Consider the following 21,776-nt stretch of genomic DNA (forward strand, 5'->3'; position numbering starts at 1 on the left):
GATCTTCATGTAGAGGATCAAGGCGATTGGCCATTGTAATTTTGAACTTTGATAAATTAGGGCTAACCTAAGGCTTCACTGGTGGCGTAGTAGAAGCGGCCATGGAAGACGGACCTGGAATGGACGCTGAAGGAGGAGAAGAAGTGGTCGTGGAAGCCGTCCTTTGGGCGAGACAGTGAGAACTGTCTCGGCCAAAGAGGGTAGTTTCTGCTACCTTCAGGTCTTGATTTCGTTCAACTCTGGACATTGGAATCCAAACTTTGCGGTACTTTGGTGGTTCTTCGGCCACCCTTTTCTTCTTCAATTCTTGTGCCTTTTGTACAAGAGCACGAGCATACGTGGCACGTGCGTGGCACCTCTAGATGCACTCCTTCTTAGTTAAACAAGTCATCTTGATGAGAACCCACTCTTCGGTCGATGTCTTTGAGGAAGTGTTAGCGACGCGCTACTGAAATGATTCGGTTGCTTGACGCTTCCTTGCCTCTAAGTCCGCGTAGTAGCGAACTCTATCTACTTGTTCCAAAGCCTTCACAAATTGACGAGCATGGCGCTGGCGTTGTCTCTGACGAGCCCATCGCTGGCGCTATCTCTGATGAGCTCTCTTCGTCAAAGTTAGCAAACTTTTGTTGAATGACTCCTTAACTGGGGAGGAGTCATTACGAGCAGAGTTTCTGTGCGATGGGAAGCCTCAACAACTATTGGGTTAGAGTCATCACCCTGAGTCTTCATTGGCGTGAAAGACTAAAAACCTTCTTCAAAGATGAGATCCTCCTGTACTTGCAGGAAGAGGAGGACCTTGATGAAGACGAGGAAAGATACTCCTCGAACTTAGCTTGGCCGAACTCGTACTCGACCATTAATCGGACTTGAATGATGATCAGCTACGACATTATAGTCTCAACGTCGGGACTGATGGCTCCTACTGTCATCGCCAGCATTTTCACTTTGGGAACAAATTTCTTTGTTGTTTCCATTAAATCGTTCAACAGAAACAAATGAATGAGCTTTACACGTGTAAATCTCTCCTCTTTACAAAGAATGACTCTTCTATATCTTTGAAGAAGAATGAAGGTGAACTTGTCTCCCAGCTGAATTATTCTCAGCTGATTGGATCTCTCTTGAAAATATCCAACTGGACTAGACCTGGTATAGCTTATGCCGTAGGGAGACTGAGCCGATATACTAGCAACCCTAACAAAGATCACTTGATTGCCTTAGAGAGAGTATTTAAATACTTGAAAGACACAGTTGACTATTGCTTGATTTACACTGGATACCCCGATGCAATAGAAGGGTACAGTGATGCCAATTGGGTCATGCATTCCAACAGTGTAAAGTCCACTTCTGGATATGTATTCCTTTTTGGTGGTTCAATTGTATCTTAAAAATCCTATAAGCAAATAGTAATTGCCAGGATCACCATGGAGTCTGAATTGATTGCACTTGATACCACTTGCACAGAAGCATAATGGTTAAAAGATCTACTCTCTGAACTGCCTTTGGTCCCTAAACTCTCTCCTCTAATTTCTATTCACTCTGATTCTAGATCCACCATAGAGCTTCTAAAGCAAATGCATGTTAATAAAAACTTAACATACATACTCAAATAAGATATAAATCTGTACAATGTCTGCTAGGAAAAATTATGACTCTAGACTTTGTAAAGTTTGAAAAGAATCTTGCTGACTCATTGACTAATGGTCTATCTAGGAGTGTGGTTTTGGATTCATTGAGGGAAATGAGGTTAAGCCCATAGATGAGATCACTAACAGCAGGAACCCAACCTTTATTTGGAGACGTAGTCCCAATGTAGGTTCAATGTGATAGAAACAAGCTGGACTAGTGACACTCGTATGGAGCATCGACCTAGATATATTCATATATCATTATGGTAGCATCTGCTACTATCCCTTCTCTATGATGACGATACTCTTATGATACAGCTGGTTAGGTTGAGTTTTACTCTTAAAAAGTCTAACACATGTATTATGGAGGATATGATATCCAACTGTAGTACCCTTGAAGGACTTACCTACGTGAGAAGAACCATAATGGCCGTGGTTGGGGGAGGGTGCAGGGTTAACCCCTAGAAACTCTTATGAGTCGATTATTGTGAGCATGGTCTTTAATGCTCAACCCGCTTTACTCAATAGATAAAGACGTATTGTGTGTGATTTCATCAATACGTGGTACAATGAGCCTAATTTAAGGCCTAGTCCATTATGTCCCTCAGGTTGAGATGAACCCACTAAGGAAAGGTTTAAAGTCGAAAGCTACCTCTTCCGAATTCACGATACGAAAGGTTGCCCAATCTATATTTGTTTTGTAATTTATTGATTTATTTAATTTTGATTCCAGTCAAAAATTGCCTTTTGGGAGGGGACTGTTGGCTATGTTGTGAGGAAAATGCAATTTGCCTTCAAACAATAGTCCCACATTGCCTAGTGTAATGAATGAGTGGGTGTTTAAATTGGTTCTCCTCTCATTGGGCTTTTAGGGTCCCTAAGAGGGGGGTGTTTTGGACTTTCAATTTGTTTGGGCTTTGCATATCACACGCGCGCGCGCTCCCCCACCTCGCCACGCCTCGCCGTGCACGCCCACTTGCCACGTTTTGAATTTTTGAAATTTTATTTTACTCTTTTTTTTTCTCAACAATTAGCAGCAGGCCAACACGTTCTGCACGTTTTGGAGAACGTGGGCGAACGTGGCGGAGAGTTTCAACAGATTTGGGTTCTAAAACCCTATAAATGCAAAGGTCATCTCAGTTCGGAAGACACACAGCGGAAAAGAAAATCCTCTCTATAATACTCTTCCTCCTCTCAAAAACTCTCCTGTTACTTACTACTGTTGTTTAAAATTTTTTGGGCAATCCACTTCATTTGAGAAAGAAGCTCTATACTCTCGCCCGAGTACAGAGGCCGGCTATTTCCGGGGGCTTTTATGCTAGGGGAGAGGGGATCGACTGCGCCAGGGCGATAGGAGGGTCCTCAATCTTTTAGGACAGTGTTTGCGCGACTACTTCCCGTATTAGGCCAGATTTTCTGTTTATTTTATTTTCAGATTTATTTGCATGCTAATAAGTTAAATTAATATTTAACTAACAGGATAGAGAGTAGGAGGAGAGGAAGGAGGGAGGAGCGTGAAAGTTAGGGTCAAGAGAGAGGACGAGTAGAGGAAATGGGAGCCGTCGTGAAGGTTAGAATTAAGGTTAAGGTTGGGAGAGCAGATGAGAGGAGGGAGGAGAGGGGGTGTAATGGCGACGGCAGCGCCAGAGGTAGGGATGATGATTAAGGAGCAAGAGAATGGAGAGATGATGAGACTTTTTAGTGGGTGTAGAATAACAAAGAGGTAAAATGAAATGAAGAACCTGAGTAGAATATAATTCTGGGGACAACACACAATGAAAATAAATCAGGGTGGCAGGGCCACATCAAATTTTAATTTTCGGGGCCTTGAACAAATTTTCCAAATGATAACATGGTTGCAATGTTCTACGAATACAAAATACAAAATGCAACTTTTCAGAAAATTTTAACATTTAAGCGCATCCCTTTACCAGTGAGGGTATTTGTGTGCAAGGCAGGCAAAGAGTAAAGCGACGCATATGATCCGCGGAAGCGCATGTCGATTCTGTCACGAACGCACGTGGTGTGGGAAACGGTTCCCGCCAATAAATCCGGCGGAGTAACCGCTGCGGTTCTGATCTCCTCCCTTCCCTCTTTCACCTTTTTCCCTTTCCTCCGTCGCCATGGTCAAACGGGCCCCACAACTCCGGCACCTCTCCTTCTCCCTCTCTGCTCCAACCCCTCCTCCTCCGACCGTCCCTCAGGTACTTGCAAGAACTCCGTTCGTACAATCTTTTTTTTTTTTGCCCTTAATTATCATTTTCATTTATTTAAAACCCTAAATTGAAATACCTTGATTTTGGATTTTGGGTAAACTGAAATGCCACAGAATTTGAACAACCAAATTTCGTAATGCGCCTTGGGGTATCTTGAGATTTGATGGTTGCATCTCTTAGCATTTTGCGTTTGGAATTTTTATTAGGGGCTAATTGTATTATTCTCTTCTTGACCAATGTTTTCGTTTCCATGTTGGTTTATGCTATTGACTTAATACGAACTTGAGAAGATGAACAGAAGAGTAACAATGAGATTAAGTAGCTGAGAGGTTGTCTGGATGGAGGAACGTGAATTTGAAAAGACAGCGATGCGTTCTCCTTTTCAAGCATAGATTGTTAAGAAATAAAATAAAAGGGAAATCCACCCTTTTCTTAATTTCCAAAGATACATGGGCTTGTTTTTTTTTAAATGGAAAACTAGATTCTCTAGAAAGGTACAAAGGGTCCATCCTTCTTCTCTCCTTCCTCACTCATCTCGGAGAGTATAAGTGGACCTAGGTTTGTGGCATTAAATGGGGATTCATGCATGGATCCAATAGCTAATATTCCATTGGTGCACATTTAGGGGGTGTTTGTCTCAAATCCTATAATTTTAGAATATGAATTTTCACCATGGGATTTGAAACCCATAGGTGATTTGTTATGAGTTAGCATTCCTAAAACTTTGTTTGTTTCAACAATATTTTAGGATTTGGAATACTATAATTTATAATATTTTGTTTGTTTCAAACTCAAATTGTAGCATTACAAATTTCGGAATTTGAAATTCATAGTTGTAGCAAATAAGTTTTAGGATTACCAAAATAATAAATGATGAATATAAGTGTTAGACCCTAGAGGGGGGTGATTAGGGTCTTATGCTAATCTAATCCGATTTTATGCCAATTAAAACTAATTAATAAATTATTCTTGCAAGATAGATATACAATATGTTACAAACAAGAATAAGCAATATGAACAAAGAGCAATATCCTAGCAATGAGATATATAGTGAAATATATGCGAGGATATATAAACTAACACAAGGGTGAAACAATATAGAGGACAATATAAATAAGCAAAAAAACAATGGCGATATAAGATATGAACACAAGAATTAAGTACGCCAAAGACAATGCAAACACAAGCAAATGATCACGGAGTTCGGACCTTCCGTCCTACATCTCCGCTCCCCACTCCCGGGGAGAAATCCACTATCACAACCGGGTTTTCTACGCTCATCCGAATAACGTTTACACCTCACAATATCGGTTTTCAACGTTCACCGATCAACATTCACAATCACTTCATAATGTCGGTTTTCAACGCTCACCGATCAACGTTCACTCCTCACATTCGGTTTTCTAGTTCACCGAAAACTTCACTACACACTCGGTTTTCTAGCTCACCGAAAACCTTACAACACTCACAATGTAATAACAAGTATGTTCTCCTCAATAGATGAGAACTCAATGTAGCTCACTCTCAATTGTTACAACTCCCCACAACCTAATTATATAATGTATGTAAATACAATAAGCTCAATGGTTGTGTGTGTAAGTAATGAGAAAATAAAATTAAATCTAAACTCAATACAAATACTAGCTTATGGAAATGTAAATCAAACGTATAAATAGCTAGATATGAGTTTAGAGATTCTTCTCTGAATAACAAAATGGAGAGATGAAGATTGAAGCCCAAACAATAAGATGATCTCCTTCACTTGAGAAAACTTCTTCACAAACAAAACAGACACTAAACACACTTAAACCCTTGTTTAAAACTTGTTTAAAACACTCTCATATGTTACTGAGATAGAAGAGGGTTTGAGGGTTTATATAGGAAGAGGAAGCAACAGCAAAAACCCCAAAGGAAAAGACCAAACAGCCCAAGAATCAAAAATTTGATTCTGTACCAAAAGAGCCGTTGGGATAAACGACGGTCGACCGCGACGGTCGATCGCGAGCAACAAAAATAACAGAAAAATGCTCCAGAGACTTCGGCGGTCGACCGTGGGAAAACTCGAGCTCACGGTCGACCGGGGCGGTCGACCGTGAAAGTCTCTGCTGCCCACTGACGAAAGAACTCAGGCGCGGTCGACCGTGGCGATCGACCATGAACTGATATATGAAATTATACAGTTTTGAACAGTTTTCTGATTTTAAAACACTGTTTAAAAATATCAAATAAATTTCAAAAATATAAAACTTTGGGGAATGATTGTAGACATGATAATAAACATGCTACAACGACTGGTTTTCAAAAAGGACTTTTCAAATGAAAAATATCATTATTTTACAAAATAGGCCACAACATAAAAATGTAAACATGTGAATTTTAACATTTTGGCTAAACCATGTTTTGAAACTTTGCACAATGATTATGTAGACTTAATAAAATATGTATATGATTATTGTTAAGTCCAAAAATTAAGAATACAATATTTTTACAAATACAATAGAAAATAAAACATATGAGTATGTATATGAAAATATATTTGTTTCATATCTAAGTAGTTAAACCAAATCACAATTATAAATATGAAATATGTAATTTCATATTTGTAAACATGAAAACCCAAAACCATGCATGTATATATATAACTATATATATACATAGAAACCAAATACGTGTGTGTATATGATATTGAGCTTAAGGTACTTAACACACATAATATAAAACCTAAACTAAGTTACCCAAGCTAGATTTTGATTTTCAATAAGCTCGACTTGGTACACTTGCGGATGAAGCTTGAACTTGATCTTTAACTTTGAATTGCGTAGGCTTCACTCCACAATTCCGCCTACCTCCATTGGATATGATCGTTGTAGCACAATTCATCCAACCTCCAACTCGTTGTTTGCCTAGAATAAATACGAAAACACAAACACTAGACAAACAACATTAGAAGTAAATTGTTTGTTAAACATCATCAAAACAAGAAGGTCAACAATAAGAATTTTGGTGAGCTTACCTCCCATAAAAAAACAAATACAATTGTATTCAATTGGGGTAAGCATACCCATTCAAATTTATACTCCAACGGCTATAAACGGGCCTAAACTAACCTGAGACAATGTAAATAATAAAATACAAAAATAAATGTTAACATAGAGGCTCAGAAAAATGGTCATTTTATTTTCAACACCTATATAATGAAATTACATTGCAGATTGCATTTAAATAATAGACTGTATTCTCATTAATGAACGCCTCCCATTGTAGTCGGCAATATCACTATGTGACGAATCATCATAGCTAACTCCGAAAAACTCAAAAAATCCACTTATAGCCTGTAAACAATGAATTCATTAGCTTAAAAAAATACTCGAACAAACACCCCCAAATGAATTTTGCAACAGTTCAACTGTTCAAGTAACCATGAGCTCACAAGCAACCAAGTAACCAGCAGCGAACATCTAACCAGCAGCAAACAAGTAACCATGAGCTCACAAGCAACAATTACTAACAGAGGAATCCGCAAAATTTACACTAACCTGGAACTTAGCATTCTGTTGACGGTCAATATATGCAACTAGCTCCTCTTGCCTCATTAATGCTTCATGTAAAGCCTCCTCAGGCAAAGTATTTACAGAGTGACCATAAACATGCATGAATCATGATCATTAGGAATATAAACATATGCATCCAAAATCATAACATCACAATTATCAGGTGAAAATGGTTATCGCTCTTACTAAAACGGTATAAAAACAATATATTCATTGATAATGTACTTATCATTGGTTGTTCAATATCAGTATATCACACCAATTGTGACCATAAGAAAGTGAGGGCTCCCTGTAGTGAAAGTTCAGAAAATAGAGTCATATTCTCAAGTGAGAAAGATCTTGTTAAATACATTCAGATATGTATGGAAATACACATGATAAAAATTAGCTCTCACTTCTATCGTGATGAATGTTTTATTAACACTAACATGTTAGATAACTATCAGATTCGAATTAGATTTGGCTACTCACTATAAGTAGGGGAGAAATCGACAACATTCATACATTATCTCCAAATCCAATGGGATGTTGGTAATTATCAATAAATACTAATAATGAATGTCTCCTTACTTTAAGAAAATTAAAATTATTATTACCTCTATGATAGTATCAGCACCATACTCCTTCCTCCATTGAAGCATTTCAGCTCACATGTGTTTTGCTTTCTCAATATCGAATTTTCTCGCTTTCAAAAATCTAAAATTGATGCAAGACCAATAGATCAGGTAAAGAAAGTTGCTTTTGCAGATTTTATAGTGGTCATATAGCATCAACGATCACAATTTATGAATCTAAAAATTATGAAAAAACGCTCGACCCACCTTAACATCATATGATAATCATCATGTCTTTAAGTAGTAACTCATCTAAAATCATGTCTTCAAGGATTTCAAATTTTTTATTAAGGACTTATTTGAAATCCTTGTAGAATGATTGTCAAACCAAACTATCCCCACGAAACCTCCATAAGAATTAGTTCATCTTTGAAATCCTTGAAGAATGATTGTCAAACCAAACTATCCCCACGAAACCTCCAGAATGATTGATCTTTTTAAAATAATATACCTTTGCATATGTGGAACCCAATGGAGGCAGCCAAAAATATGAAAACTAGACATCATAGACAAACTTAACATACAAAGTAATGGTCACTCTTCCAAATAAATCTTCTCATGACAAAGGTGGTAGGTAAAGCTGCCATGCGTTTATGCAAGTTGCATATGTTAACCAATATGAAAGAACTCAACATAACATGAAAAAAATGTAAAAATAAAAGAAAACAGCCATATATTAATGCAAATCTCATCCTGGTTCAGCAAGCGATAGTTGTGTGGAAGCACTGGCATGAAGAAACCCCTCTCGCGCATGGTTCCATGAAGCCACTGTTCCAGATTTCCATTATTGATTGATATACTCATAAACTAGCATCCTCACATGGTTAGTAACAAGCATGCTCACACGCCATCAAACATGCTCAAAGCTCAATCTGAAACAAACATGCTCAGTGACAAGCCCACAAGCAACCATTAAAACAAACTGAATCTGAAACAACTAAGCTCACAAGCCATCAAAAACATGCTCAGAAACAAGCTATAACTCAAACAACAAAGGCTCAGACAAGCAACCATTAGAAAACTCATAATAGGATCAAGGTAGGGGCTCAAATATAGGTATTAAAATTGAATACATGGATTGTCTCATCTAACAATGATGTTGTAATGTAGGTTGTAATCGCATGAATGAATTATCTCACCTAACATTGTAAATGCAATGTAGGTTGCATTCTCATCCTAGATTGTCCTACCTAAACATAGAAAAACATTGTAGATTGCATTCTCTTAACTAGGACCATCATCATTGCCCACTTTGTATAATACAAAGTAGCCATACCAATACATATCGTGCAATGTAGGTTGCTATCAAGTATCATATCCAATCATATTTATATAAACCTACAAAAGAACCAAAGTTATAATGAGATTACAATTAGAGTAGTGAAATATGCATCATATTGGCAAAAGCAGTGAAATATGCATAAAGTTACACCGCTAAGTGTTCAACTTACATAATTAGCAACCATAAAGTTACACCGCTAAGTGTTCAACTTACATAATTAGCAACATAAAGCTACACCACTAAGTGTTCAAATTACAAAATTAGTTACTTACATAATTAGCAACATAAAGCTACACCACTAAGTGTTCAAATTACAAAATTAGTTACATCATTAAGTAGTTAAATATACAATGAGTTTACAAAAGCAATATATATGTCAAGTCTTCAAAAATAGCGCAATATCAAGTTTTCATAAGTCAAACCCTTGCTCATTGATAATCTTCTCTATAAATAGCTTTTGAGCATTTTTGGTTTTGATGATCAACCTCCTAGAATTTGATTTATGGTCATACAAGTAATCAAGCACTTTATCCAATGTCTCCTCAGAAAACTCATTCTCATTCGTCATTAGAGCCTTCGCCATGGTCTCACTCCAATGCACAACACATTGATTTTGAATTGAGAACGACATTGTGTTAATGAAATCACGCACGAGAGACTCATCCTCTTTAGCCTTGCTACTATTCTTCCTAGGAGTTGATGTATCAATTGATGCAGAAGCTACCCCACTAGAAGTCTTTAATTTTTTAGCTTGAGAGTTGTGGTTTTACCCGATTGATTTCTCGGGCTCAAGACATGGGCTTGAGGACAAATCAACCTCATTATCACTAAGTGTTACATGATCCTCATCAACCGTATCATGTTGCCTAGAGCCAAGTTTTTCAGTCATATCTTTGGTGAAATCACCCTTTGCTTGGTCATCTCCCGTGATATAACTCAAGTTCTCATAGTGAATGAGAGGAGTGTTCAAATACTCATTCAACCTGGAGCTATTGTATTTTTTGTCCTATATAATGAAATATTACAAAATCAGTTTAATCAAAAGTAAATATTCAAAGTTTGCGTATTTATCAAAAATATTACATGTGTCCACCTATCAAAACAATCTGGATCCATGGTGACAATATTAGTTTGTGGATCATAACCAGCCTCACTCATGTTCATGACAGTGCGCATATCAAAATATTTACCATTCAAGGACCTGATATGGTTCATAACATTCTCCTTTGTGAACTCAGTACCACACTTCTTGTTGACCTCCTTTGCAGCTCTTCGATATACGAGCACCTTAAAGTTTTTATCAACTTTGAGACCATCCTTTGCCATCTGAGAAAGGAAGGGGATTAACACATCATCATTCTCTACAGTCCATTTAGCATTAGGAACCCCCCTTGTATAATCTTTCTTGTTCAAGACTTTTGGTGGCATTTTTCTTTTAGTAACTGTCCGCTTCTTGCTTTTGCTTGGTGAGGTAGCATCATCCTCAAGATTAATTACAATTGGCCTCTTCAAAAAATGAGTCTCACTTGAATGGGTACCAGGGGAAGTATGGATAAGTGGGTGACCACTATTAAGCATATTCACAAACGACATGGGTTGTTGAGTCATAAATAAGTAGTTCATATCATAAGGATTGTAATATGGATAAGTCGGTGGAGCAATATATTGGGGCGGAGGGAATGGTAGTGTAGTGGGTAGTGGGAGAGCTGGGAAGTATGGATAAGTGAGTGTTGTTGGTGTTCTAGGTGAAGTATCATTGAACTTATCACTTTCATTAGAATCTACCATGATTGATTGCTACAAATAAAAATAGACAAATAACAAATTTCAAACCTCATGTTAGTACAATAATAGAGTACGAACATCAAAAAGTAGCATTCATAAAGCCCAATCATCATAGCTAAATCCGAAAAACTCAAATAACCCACAAGACATCAAAAAGTAGCATTCATAAAGCCCAATCATCATAGCTAAATCCGAAAAACTCAAATAACCCACAAGTATGAAAAACGAGTATGCAAACAAACCAAGCAGCTCATATAATCAAGGTTGCAAACAAGCAAAAAATGAAACAGAACCGAAAACTGGCAAGTTGGATATATGCAAAAATAGCATTCATAATGATAATATACTCATTTATCCATGAGTATTGTTGCAATATCAACGAATACATAGAGGTAGTAGACAATATATCAACGAGTATAATAATACATGAAAAATATAACTTAAATTACATTCCAATCTCGGTTGTGTCTCCACCGTGATATTTATTACAATAATCTTCTCACATTTCAATTGCAATTTGATCCCTCTTTGCTCTCCATTCATTTCTTGAGTCTCTTTCCTCTCTTTGTGTCATAGTTTGAGTAAAGTCAACAACACCCTCTTCACCCTTATTTGCTATTTCATCTCCATCCTCTTCAATGAAATTGTCCTCATGCAACAACTCATCTCCCGGGTTTTCTATGGCGATGTAGTTATGAAGTATAGTACATGCAATAACTATATCAACTTGAGTTGGAAAAGGGTAATGTGGCTTCGTGGATAGGATTTTGAAACGATTTTTTAATACTCCAAAAGTTGATTCAATTTTAGACCTTAGGGATGAGTGTTTTAAATTAAACAATTTTTGTCTATTATTGATCGGCCTACCTTTGTGCTCATTTAGATGATACCGTACTCCTCGATATGGGGAGATAAAGCCATGCTAGTAGTGTAGTCCGCATCACACAAATAATATTTTCCTACATTTACCAAAAAGAAATTGAGTATATTTTTTTAATTGTAATTAAGTAGACATACTTTATTTGATTGATTAATTACCATTGTAAACTCTCAATCCGCGAGGTTGTGGTCTGGATAACGTGTCTTACAAAACTCTATAATCATTTGCGGATCTCTCTCATCCAGCTAGAACATACGAAAATAACTTGTTGGGAGTGCATACAGCTAGAACATTTTGAGTTACATCTTTACGACCTCTAAAATGTGCAACAATGCTAGCAGGAAGCATGACGTCGATATGGGTTCCATCTATCATGTCAATGCAATCCTATATGATATATTAAATAGTTTTTAATAATAGAAAGGTAAAATTAACTGTTATATTATGAATAGTTATATTATAATAATGATTACCTTGAAATAAGGATAGTATAACGGGTTAGTAGTAATCCCTGGCGATACTTCGCTTGGTGCTTGCTTCATGTACCGCCCCCTTAAACGACCAACGGCTTTCAAACACTTATTAAAGTATTTTTAAATAGTTTCCCCCGATATTAGGAAATGTGACCTAACAATTCTATTTTTTATTTTATGACCTAATATATATTAAAGAACATGAGCAATTGTTCTTCTACTTTAACACCCCGTGAATCTTTTAGTAGGTCGGTATATCTCATTATTCTAACAATATTATAAAATGCACGCGGCCTCATTCTAACATAATCCCTACAACTCTCATTATAGTTATTAAGGACAAATTTTCAAAACAATCCCTTTTGCAATTTTATTCCCAAAAAACAACCCATTTCTCTCTTATTTGTAAAAACCGTCCTGGTTTCAGCCTCAGCGCTGAAACCAGGTCAGTTTTTATAAAAAAAGTTCCGAAACTTCAAGGGAGTTGAACTCCCGTGAGTTTAGCAGTTTTTAATTAAGCTGCTAAACTTCACGGGAGTTAAACTCCCGTGAAGTTTCTTAGTTCAAAAAAAAATTTTTTGAACTGTGAAACTTTACGGGAGTTGAACTCCCGTGAAGTTTAGCAGCTTAATTAAAAGCTGCTAAACTTCACGGGAGTTCAACACCTGTGAAGTTTCGAATTTTTTTATAAAAAACGACCTGGTTTCAGCGCTGAGGCTGAAACCAGGTCGGTTTTTACAAATAAGAGAGAAATGAGTTATTTTTTGGGAATAAATTTGCAAAAGAGTTTGTTTTGAAAATTTGTCCTAGCCATTAAACATACGACTTATGTGCCTAGCTCTATATTCTATCTTCTCTTTATTTTTCACCTTAGGGTGATAAGTGATTGATTTTCTTCTATTACGTATCCTCATCAAACAAGCAAACACACAAATCACTGCGGAGATAGTAGCATTAGAAGCCATTCTCATTAACATCTCTTCATCAATGTCGTCCATCTACATTGTTTTAAAAAGAAAATTTTTCGTATAAATACTATGCATCACTCTTAAACAAGTGCTCATATAGTAAATAGAAATCAACAATCCTCAAGGAGTTAAGTGAAATTAACTTTAATAAACACATAGTTAAAGGCGGAATATAGAGCAAAAAGATAAAAAGTCAAAAGGGAACAACTGTGAACAATTACCACATGAAACTTTTCATTCTCGTGTACCATTCACATCACAGTATTCTCTTTAAGAACGGTAATAGCAACAAAGCTTTATCACCTAATTAATATAACTCTTAGTCAAAACAAGCTCATTCCTCTTAATTGGGATTGGCAAGAAACTGTCGTAAATTTCTAATGTGAGTCATGGGTTAAGCAAAGAGGTCCGAAGAACATAATTCTGTCTACTAGAGACAAAAGAGGAAATTTCCACTAATTATTACCAAAAAAGACAAAAAAAAAATCCAGATCTTTAGAACTACCCACATAACAAATGCAAGTATTATCCACAAAAATTCAATAAAATTAGAAGGGAATGATCAAAGGGGAAAAGCTTCAAGTGGAAGAACCTTCAAGAACTAAGTTTAGATACAAGAGAAAAAGAGGAATTTCCCACTATTTTCTACTAGAAAAGATCCAAATTGATAAATTTCCACGATTTCAACCACCTAACGAATTGAATGCAAGTTTTTTTTTTCACAACCAGTCAACAAACCCATAGATTTTAACAACAATAACAACTCAAAACTCAGATCTACAAACAATTAATAGCAAAAATAACCCAAATCTCAGATCTACAACAATTACCTTCAATTTCTCAAGTCGGCTACTCAAACCGCGAGAGAAGCCTTCAAAGAGAGCGTGAAGAAAGGAATCGAGCAGCAGCACAAGATCACAACACGAGATCAAGGCGGCGGAAGATTTTGTAGCGGGAAGAGGAGGCGGCAGTCTTGATTTCAGGGCGGGAAGAGGAGGCGGAAGTTAGGAATTGACAGCGGGGAGAAGCGGTGACGGGACTAGAGTTTTGGTTTCGGAGCTGAGATAAGCTGAGATAAAGGCTGAGCTGGATGGATTGTGTCATAAATCCACCCCAAATCCCACATGAAAAAGAGGATTTTACAAATCCTTAAATATATTACTATTTTATTATTTGGGGATTTAATATCCTAAAACTTATTTTGAAACAAACAAGTTTTATAGAATTCTAAAACCCCAAAAAACCTCTTTTTACATCCCAAAACTTGAAATCCACACCATATCCCTAAAGAAAAATGAAACAAACACCCCCTTAATGCATCTCCTTCCTTCATTATTGGATGTGGGATCCACAAAGTCTTTGTTTATTATTTCTTTTACTTCCAAGTAAAATTCTAGTCATAAGGGGATTTTTGAGAGGGAAGTGATAACCAAGCTACAAAATGCTAGAATATTTTTATATTACCACAAACAAAAGAGTTAGGGTCCATGGTGACTTACCATTTTCTATTATAATTTCTAGGGAAGGAACCCACTAATTTGTTAGTGTTAGTACAAAAGTAGTATAACATGTATAGTATGGTTAACATACGCTTTTTGACGCCGAATCTTGTTGAAGTGAATAGCACTTACCTTTTTTTCTTTTTCTCTTTCTCTTCTTTTTTTTTGGTCAACGAAAAATGTATTTATGTATATATATAAGCATTAGGCAGACCTGACCATAAAAAATTATCAAAAAAGGGATCACTGAACTGCCAACATCAACACAATATACACATAGATAACACTTTCTCATAATCCATATTCTTTGCAAACAAATAGAAAAAACATTTTAAGAAAAAAACGAACAGAAAAAGTCTGTCATTTGGAAGTAATTCTAAGACAAAATTATCCTCTGCGCCCATATTTCCATAGATCTCTAAGCAAATCCATGCAAACTAACAGCTGTTGACAGAACTCACCAAGACACTTAATCAATTCCTAATCATTAACTTTCTTAGAAATGACAAGAGTCTTGCCCTTATAGGCATTACAAAAGGTGTAAACATAACAGCAATAAACGAAGTTAAATCTTGATAAAGCCTACCCTTGTTCATCCTATTTCCTATTTATTTGAATAATAATTTCTATAGCCTACACACACAATCTTATCTATTTCTTTCCTCTTCAGTTTATCATATATCTACTCATAAACAGATATCTAAGTTGAAAATCCAACATTATCTAAAGACATCTTAGCATGTACAACAAGAAAAGATATTTAAAAATCAATATGTCCTGGTATTACAAAAATCAATATGTCCTGATATTACCATTTCAATTTAATTTAATCTAACTGAGAGTTGTGGAAAATGCAATTTTGGGCCTAGTATTTTAATGGATAGACACTTATATCAGCACTGGGATAGCTGCTAGCTTAAATTGATTACTAACTGATTTTTATCACTGAACATACCTTCGATGGCCAAGAGTAATGTGAATTGCGCCCAAAGACAATCCGATCTAACATTGGATTGATTATTGCCCCATAAAGAAGAACACGTGAATTTACCAAAATTTGGCGACTTTGTATGGCTTTTCTTAATTAACTTTATTTGTTTATAAATAGAAGGTTCAACTACTCATTATGGATGTTACTAAGAGATTTGTTCTTATGTTAATTTGTGAGATTGAAGTTCTCTTTCCTTATCTTTGATTTATGTTACATTATTTGCACAGTGCTCTCTCGCTGCTCATTATTACACATCTCATATGATCACAACTTTTTTATGTCAACTGGAACCTACCTCAACAAAATCTGATTTAACCTGAAACTGGTCCTTTTAGAGCTTACATTAGGTTAAATAGGGTTATTTGCTAACAAGAGGGAGGGTTCTGTTGGCTTAGGATCAAGATTTAGAGTTTGAGTTTGGCTAGGATCAACTTCCTGTACACAGTCGAATATATGTCTTCAATCTTTAATTACCATTTATCACAAACAAGCACTTGTGTTGGAGAATTTGAGTTAATAAGAAACTTTGTTTGGAACGTGTCATGGTTGTTCTGTTTACAAGATAAGTTTAAAGACATGCAGGAGTTGTTTATCATGTTTCTTTTTGTTTCTCTATTTATACATATCTACAAGATCACAAAACTGTTTCAAAATTCTTTTAGAACTGTAAATCGTGACACCAAAACTTTTATCAGTTTGCGGCCTGTACCATCTAGTTTATTCAGGGTCAGCTAGAAATAATTATTTCTATAGTTGGTTGAATTTTAAGTGTTAAACCTTCAAACCGTTTTTTATATATTTTTCATCCCTTTATTGTTATCCTTGGTTTTGTCAGAAGCTAACTTGCAGCAATTTTTTCTTTTTCACTAGAATTTAATAGTATGTTTTTCCTGCAGTTTCCTTATGCTGGTTGTGAAAAACAGGAGATTTGGCCTAGATGTGTCCGAGAAAAAGAATTGGTCCAAATTTATGCCGACAGATATCTTCCACTAAAGTTTGCTTCTAGTATACATAAAAAAAAAATTTCTGGGATTTTTATTGAGGGTGAAAATCAGTAGATTGTATTCTCTCTACAGAATAGAGGAGTGCATCAAGAAATCTCATTACTTAAGGAAGTTTCATTGCTTCCTTAAGAACTACTACATATATGGTTGTTCACTAGCCTGTGATTGATCCTAATGGCTAGTGGCTCTGTCCATGGCTCTGATATCATGGAAAAATCCACTACTAGATATGTGAACACTACGTACTTACACGGAGACTTAGATTTATGGATAAAAGAAGCTAAGTCTCTTCCAAATATGGATTTAATGACAGAAAGAATGAGGAGATGTTTCACTATGTATGGAGCTTGTCCATCTCCTCTCAAAAAGGTCAGTGGCCACAACATAATCACTAGTGACCCCTATGTGTCTGTCTATCTTGCGGGGGCCACTGTCGCGCAAACCCGAGTAATTCCAAACTGCGAGAATCCAAAATGGGAAGAACATTTTTGTGTTCCTGTAGCTCATCCCCTCACAAAAATTGAATTCCAAGTAAAGGATAATGATGTGTTTGGTGCCCAACTTATTGGGGTGGTTGAGATTCCAGTAGATAAGATTCTTACAGGATTAATTGTTGATGAATGGTTCCCTGTGGCTGGCGATTATGATGATTCAGTGAAACACAAGCCTGAACTTCATTTATCTATGAGATTTAGGCCAGTAGAGAATAATCCGTTATATAAAGATGGAGTTGGTGCTGAGACAGATTATAGTGGATTGCCGAATGCTTATTTTCCACTTCGTAAAGGTTGTGGTGTTACCCTTTATCAAGATGCTCATGTTCCTGATAATATGTTGCCTGAAATTGAACTTGATGGGGGAAATTATTACAATCATGGTAAATGTTGGGAAGACATATGCCATGCAATATTACAAGCTCATCACCTGATCTATATTGCTGGTTGGTCAATTTATCACAAGGTGAAACTTGTGAGGGAGCCAACAAGGCCATTACCAAGTGGAGGGGAATTGTCTCTTGGAGATCTTTTAAAGTCCAAGTCGCAAGAAGGTGTTCGTATCGTTTTGTTAATTTGGGATGATAAGACCTCACACAATAGGTTCCTACTGAAAACGGTATGTTTATTTTTTATTGTTTTTAATCATCAATTCTAGAATTTTGTTTGTACCTGCTAATTACTTTTGTGTGCATTTTAATGAAAATATTAGTCAAATGAGCAATAGTGCGCCATGCAATGCCACTGCATTAATGTGAAAAAAGTAAAAAAGATGAGCATTTGGTTTAAAAAACATTGTATATAACCATTTAGAATAAGATCATATCAAGTTGCAAATAAAATATAGCAACTTACACTATATACTAAATCACTAAAATATAAATAAGTTTAAAAATTAATTCAGTGGAGTATTTTGGGTCCAAGAAAGATTTTGCACATGGGTGGGTGTAAGAATAAGCAGTGTTAATACTTTAAGTTCGTAGGTAAAAAACATTTTTTTGTAAATGAGTCAGTTTAAGTGGATTTAAAAATAAATGGAGGAAAAAACCCCATCTATAGTCCATATGCCGCAATGTTAGTGCGGAAGAAGCCCAAAAGTATATCTGTTTAAGCATTTGGCTTAAAAGTATACTACATGTCCAACCACTTAAAACCAAAATATTGCAAATGACAATAAAATATAACTTACACCATATACTGAATTGTTGAACTACCCGGTAGGCTTAAAATTAATTTGGTAAAGTATTTGGGATTTAAGAGTTCTTTTGGAAGTGGGTGGGTTTAAAAATAAATGGGGATAAAACGTCGGGTATAGCAGGGATACCGCAACATTAGTGTGAAAAAGGCAAACAAATAAATAATGGTTTAAGCATTGATTTTAAAACACACCATATTTTGGGCCTAAAAGTGATTTTGGAATTGGGTGGGTTTAAAAATAAGTGGGTGTAATACTTTAGGGGTTTATAAGCAAAAAAAAAAAAACACCGTCTAGAATTGTGTTGATTTAAAAAAAAAACAGCGGCAATACTTTGGATTTATAGGTAAAAAAACACTGTCTATAGTAAATATGAACAATATTGGAGTACTTTTGGTCTACTAGTGATTTTGTAAGTGGATGGGTTTAAAAATAAGCGAAGATAAAACTTTGGGTTTAAAGGTTAAAAAACTATCAACTGTAGCAATCTTTAGTTTTAGTATAAAGTAAAATATAAGTATGAAGAACCAATGACTATTTGGCCACCTTGTCTAGAATCCCGTTATTCCAAATTACGCACTGTTTTTTATTATCACAACTGTAAACAATGTGTTGTTATAAGCTGAGGTTAAATGAAATAAAGTCAGGTGAATAAGGTTATGATTTCCTTTTTTTCAGCTTAATAATTTGTTTTTAGACTTACCAGAGGTATATTACTTATAAATTGAATAGTTTGATATATGTATGATAGTTTACATTTATGCTGAGATATGTGTGTGTGTGTGTGTATATAGGGTAACATGTACCTAAGGAGGCACCTTAGATTGAACCTAAGGATGCACCTTGAAAATTAGATTATGTGCAATCAATTTACTTGATCCACTCCGTTCATTTTGATTTATATGATTTGGATGACATGTAAACCAAAAATTAGGCATATTGGATTATTTTTACTAATGTATCAAGTGATAGTAAAATTAACGGTTTCACGACAACACAACCAAAGAGACAATAAAAAAATATGTGTTAGATATATTCAAATATCATGGTTTTTATTTTGTAGATGTTTTAAGACATTTAGATCATAATGAATGTGGCGGATCATCCATTTTACTTGATCCACTCCGTTCATTTTGATTTATATGATTTGGATGACATGTAAACCAAAAATTAGGCATATCGGATTATTTTTACTAATGTATCAAGTGATAGTAAAATTACGGTTTCACGACAACACAACCAAAGAGACAATGAAAAATATGTGTTAGATATATTCAAATATCATAATTTTTATTTTATAGATGTTTTAAGACATTTAGATCATAATGAATGGGGCGGATCATCCATTGAAATAGCCTAATCTATACATTGAAAGGTGCATCCTTAGATTCAATCTAAGGTGGCTCATTAGAAGCATATTTCACACATACACTCACGCGCACGCGCGCGCACACACACACATCTTATTTACTAACCCGCTGATCCTATATGTACACATCATCAATCTACCAACAAAAACCCATAGCCAAGAGGAGATTGCAGGACTTGTAAATATATATGTATATTACCAAGGGGAAAGTGCAGGACTTGTAAAATGGTTTATTAGTAGTTAAGGAGTCTGATTCAAAGAGGAGTTTCAGAGCAGTGTGCTACAACATGCACATACAGAGTATATACATAAACTATTGTGGCATTACATGTGAAGTATACTGACATACATTTCTGTAGAACTTTTCATCTGAAATGTGATTGAGTAATCATAGGCTGAATGCAGGATGGAATCATGCATACTCATGATGAAGAAACTAAAAAGTTCTTCAGGCACTCAAGTGTCCATTGCGTACTTGCTCCTCGTTATGCCAGCAACAAGTTAAGCATTTTTAAACAACAGGTGAAGTAGAATGCATTTCTCTTCCTCTTATATAAAAGCAGTTAATTATTTTAAACATATTAGTGTTCCCATGGCTCACATGCCAGTATGCAAATTGCTTTAGTATAAGGATAACATCATTCTTCAATTAGTGTTTACTTCTTTCATCTTCTCTGATGTTTTGTCATTTTATGCATCATCATTTAATTTGAATACATAAAGCTATAAAATGGCTCAGACTTATGGCATTTCAAAATGCTTTCTACACTTCTGAAAATATATTATCTGCATTTACCAACTCAAGCTTTATTATAATCTTGTCCTGCATTTTGTTTAAAGCAGTAACTTAATAAAATACAGTCCCTCTTATATCTTTATATTTCACTGCAACATTGGACTTCTTTACAAAAGTAAAATGGCTAATAGAAAGCTCAAGAGGTTTGTGTGCTTTATTGGTTTGACAGAGAGGTTGTTGTCAAACAAGAAACCTGCAAAGCTGCTTACCATGTTAAGGGTAGATGGTTCGAAGAGAAAGTTGGATGATTAATAGTCAACTGAACTTCCAATATGAAGTAATTATGTGGCAGAAATAACTTATAAAGAAGAGAACAAACACTGAGTATTGTACCTGTAAGAGTAACCATTGCCTTGCCTAATACCTTGCCATAGGACTGTCTACTAGATGCTAGAGGTGTGAAACCGTGAGTAGTAATTATTATAAACGAGAAATGTCTGAAGTGTCACTGTATAAATTTCATTTCCACAAAATTCTGTGTGCTCCATCTAATCAGTGCCTAGTTTGTTTATGAGTTACTCACTTCCAGTCTGAATGCATAACAAAAACATGTTTCATAACTTTGGTTAGGATATGCATAAAATCAAATTCCATTTATTTGCTTGATTTGTTTTCCTATTAATTAGAACTCTTTTATCTCAGGTCGTAGGAACGTTATTCACACACCATCAGAAGTGTGTGCTTGTTGACACCCCATCTCCCGGCAACAATCGAAAAATAACTGCTTTTATTGGAGGCTTGGATTTATGTGATGGTAGATATGACACACCTGGGCACAGGCTTTATGATGATCTTAATAGTGTTTTTGCAGATGATATTCATAATCCAACATTTCCAGTAAGTCTTTGTTTCCCACTTAATCAATAATTTCTAATTTGAGATTCAAGAGCAAAGGAACAAATTTTTTATGTTTCTGCATCATAAGGATATTGCATACTGTTGGAGGCACCTTCACCGGGCCTACATTAGCGTGAAATCCTGTTATGTCAATATCTCCATCTATGTTTCTTCCATTTGGCACCATATGCGTAGCA

The 21,776-nt window shown here is 35.7% G+C and overlaps 1 protein-coding gene across 1 annotated transcript in view; it reads left to right on the plus strand.

The window, feature by feature from the left end:
• Positions 3,524-21,776, plus strand: part of LOC109848830 (phospholipase D delta-like) — a 37,215-nt gene continuing 18,962 nt past the window's right edge. The window contains exons 1-4 of the mRNA XM_020418527.1: positions 3,524-3,829; positions 16,781-18,001; positions 20,352-20,468; positions 21,385-21,579. Of these exons, the coding sequence (XP_020274116.1) occupies positions 17,063-18,001; positions 20,352-20,468; positions 21,385-21,579 (1,251 nt within the window). The 5' untranslated portion in view covers positions 3,524-3,829; positions 16,781-17,062. The remainder of the gene's footprint in view (positions 3,830-16,780; positions 18,002-20,351; positions 20,469-21,384; positions 21,580-21,776) is intronic.

The sequence above is a fragment of the Asparagus officinalis genome, chromosome 7 (genome assembly GCF_001876935.1).
Source record: "Asparagus officinalis chromosome 7, Aspof.V1, whole genome shotgun sequence".
Lineage (NCBI taxonomy): Eukaryota > Viridiplantae > Streptophyta > Magnoliopsida > Asparagales > Asparagaceae > Asparagus > Asparagus officinalis.